This window comes from Glycine max, chromosome 6 (assembly GCF_000004515.6).
Source record: "Glycine max cultivar Williams 82 chromosome 6, Glycine_max_v4.0, whole genome shotgun sequence".
NCBI lineage: Eukaryota > Viridiplantae > Streptophyta > Magnoliopsida > Fabales > Fabaceae > Glycine > Glycine max.
The window spans coordinates 14,740,467-14,743,885 of record NC_038242.2 but is presented as its reverse complement, the minus strand read 5'-3'; the positions used below and the strand labels follow the sequence as shown (position 1 = coordinate 14,743,885).

At 35.3% G+C, this 3,419-nt stretch overlaps 1 protein-coding gene across 1 annotated transcript; it reads left to right on the top strand.

The window, feature by feature from the left end:
- Positions 1–1,256: 1,256 nt before the first annotated feature.
- On the top strand, positions 1,257–3,408 carry CYSP2 (cysteine proteinase). Its single transcript, NM_001250270.3, has 4 exons — positions 1,257–1,920; positions 2,211–2,446; positions 2,535–2,675; positions 2,861–3,408. The coding sequence occupies exons 1-4, from the start codon at positions 1,473–1,475 to the stop codon at positions 3,122–3,124; spliced, it is 1,089 nt and encodes a 362-aa protein (NP_001237199.2). The 5' UTR covers positions 1,257–1,472; the 3' UTR covers positions 3,125–3,408.
- Positions 3,409–3,419: the final 11 nt, after the last annotated feature.

Sequence of the window (3,419 nt, the reverse complement as noted above, 5' to 3'; positions counted from 1 at the left end):
TCCCAAAGAAGATTCAAAAATAAAAAAAAATAACTTATTACATTATTTTGTTACCAACATGATGGTAAAATACATAAAAATAAAAATTTAAACGATAAAATTTGTGAAGTATTAAAAGTTAGATGATAAAATTTTTACAAAAACTGAGTAATAAAGTTTGTAAAATTATAAAAATTGAGTGTTAAAATTCACAAAATAATGGAAGTTTGAGAATAAAGTTTACAATTCTTAAGATAAGAAAACAAAATTAGTAAATTACAACATTAGCTAATACTTCAGCCAAAAGGCAACATAATAAAATAAAGGCTAATTCCCGAAATAATTGGTGGTGCCCGATGCACTACGCTATTGTAATCCTTTACAACAAGCAAGAACGTCATGCCAGAGTTTGGAGTCAAATGATAACTACTGAACGATACACAAAAATAAAAATAAAAAATGTTTTTTCACGTTGCTTTTGCTGAATTGAAATAACAAACTCTAGGCCTTTCCCAAATTAACTCACCAACTTCTGATCATAATCTAGATTCTTACAAATTTAACAAATTTTTCCTAAATAAAATATACAAACTTATCTTATAAAATCACATTTATGCATGATCGATTAAAGTAAGTTACGAAAAAAAGGGGCATAAAGATTAATAAGCTTAACAATGAGTCGTATATGTTACTCATAAACCACACTAAATGTTCAATAAGTGACATCAGTTTTTGTTTTCACATGCATTTTACGTTTGATAACCACAAACGCGTTAGTTAGAACACTAGATCAGAAGTTAGAAGTGTACAAGTTTGGCCCAATTCAGTATTCAGAAATAGATTAGCACCACACACACCACTCTAAACCTTTCGGTACAATTTCACACTTTTTCTCCAAACCTTTCAAAAAGTGGAACGATCGGTGTTTTACAAAGATAAATTCAGTTATCATAGTGTTTTCACAGTTTTCACTTTTTCAGAATGTTTTTTCACTCCACTTGCAACACAGCATCGAGTCTCAAAACTGGACGTAACCATGTTCCTCACTCTCCTCCACTCCACCACCTCAACTCGTTAATCTGATAGCGTGATCAACATGCAAGAGAAAGATAATCCTTGAAGCATACAATAACAGATAGCATGCATGACACAAAAATTATGCACCTAACTGACAATTCTATATATAAAAAAATATATACAAAGGAAAATTTCTCAAGTTTCCTTCCTTAATTCCTTTCACTTATTATTCAATCCTTTTGCTTCCATACTTGAGCAACACAAACACACATCCTATCTCTTCTTAAGGATTCTCTAAGTGCCATAGTTTGGCATCTTAATCATTGCTCATTGTTGATGCCCATAAGGAACATGTAACTTCCTCATTTATTTTTCTTTTGTTTTCCTTCTCACTTATTAGCTTTCATTTCCCTATATAAAGCCTCCATTGCTCCCTTCTCTCCCCATCTTTTATTGAATTGATTCCAAATACAAACATGGCAATGAAGAAGTTCTTGTGGGTTGTTCTGTCCCTTTCTTTGGTCCTTGGAGTGGCCAATAGCTTTGATTTTCACGACAAGGATTTGGAGTCCGAGGAAAGCCTGTGGGACTTGTACGAGAGATGGAGGAGTCACCACACGGTTTCGCGAAGCCTTGGTGACAAGCACAAGCGGTTTAACGTGTTCAAAGCGAATGTGATGCATGTCCATAACACCAACAAAATGGATAAGCCTTACAAGCTGAAACTAAACAAGTTTGCTGACATGACCAACCATGAATTCAGGAGTACCTATGCTGGCTCAAAGGTTAATCACCATAGAATGTTCAGAGACATGCCACGTGGGAACGGGACCTTCATGTATGAGAAGGTTGGTAGTGTTCCTGCTTCAGTGGATTGGAGGAAGAAAGGTGCTGTAACTGATGTAAAAGATCAAGGCCATTGTGGTAAGCTAAATGATCACTAGTCCCTAATCATAGATCTCAACCTAGGTCTTATTATCTCTTTATCTATGATTTTTTTTCCACATTCGGGTGAATAATATCTGATAATTTAGTTTTTATTTAATGGTGTTGTACTACATAGTCGACTTCACCTAACCAGATAAGACTGTTGTTGAGTAAAAAGCTATAAGGTGGATTTGGTGTGCTCATATAGGCTATAGCTTCTAATAAAATTGTTGTTTGCTTTAAGCCTCAATTTATGCAAATTATATTTTCATTAATGTCTCGTGCAGGTAGTTGTTGGGCGTTTTCAACTGTTGTAGCTGTTGAAGGCATTAACCAAATCAAGACGAATAAGCTAGTCTCCTTGTCTGAACAAGAGCTGGTGGACTGTGACACCGAAGAAAATGCAGGATGCAATGGTGGGTTAATGGAATCTGCTTTCCAGTTCATCAAGCAGAAGGGAGGCATAACAACAGAAAGCTATTACCCTTACACAGCTCAAGATGGAACATGTGATGCATCCAAGGTGCATATTAAGCTAAACTTTTTAAAAAACCAATATATTTGACTGATAACTTGAGGAACTTGAAATGCAAAAATCATTCTTGTTGCAGGCAAATGACCTAGCTGTATCAATTGATGGCCATGAGAATGTACCTGGTAACGATGAAAATGCATTGCTCAAAGCTGTTGCCAACCAACCTGTTTCTGTAGCCATTGATGCCGGGGGATCTGATTTCCAGTTCTACTCCGAGGTAAATATCTAATTCACCTATTCAATGCAAAAAATTTCAAAAGTTGTTTAGAAGCAAAAACATTAGTTACCATTTCCCAGTTCCCTTTACAAAAAAAAGTGGCAATAAGTAGGCTGCTAATTGGACTATTTGCTGTCAACATTGAAGCAAAAAAGTATCTTAATTTAACATAAAAATCATTGCAGGGAGTATTTACTGGTGATTGTAGCACGGAGCTAAATCATGGTGTGGCGATTGTGGGGTATGGAGCAACTGTTGATGGGACTAGTTACTGGATAGTGAGGAACTCTTGGGGACCAGAATGGGGAGAACAGGGTTACATCAGAATGCAAAGGAACATATCTAAAAAGGAGGGACTTTGTGGCATAGCTATGTTGGCTTCCTACCCAATCAAAAACTCCTCCAATAATCCAACAGGACCTTCATCATCTCCTAAAGATGAACTTTGAAGTTTGAATGCTTCCCACAAAATCATACTCTAATTAGCTTTGGTTGTTGTTTTCTATTAGTATCTCAGATTCAATGCCAGTGTATCCATCAATATATTTATGCTTATTACATCCCAAAGAAATAAATATTTTATATGATTTGAGTGCTAGCAATTTCTCATGTAATCTCCTTTCTATGGCCAAGAGTTTCATGCAAAATGATAACTTTACTTTAAAGCATTTATATAGATAGCAATAGATCAACTAGAGTCCAGATTGCAATATGATTTGATCACTTTGAAGATACACCATGACT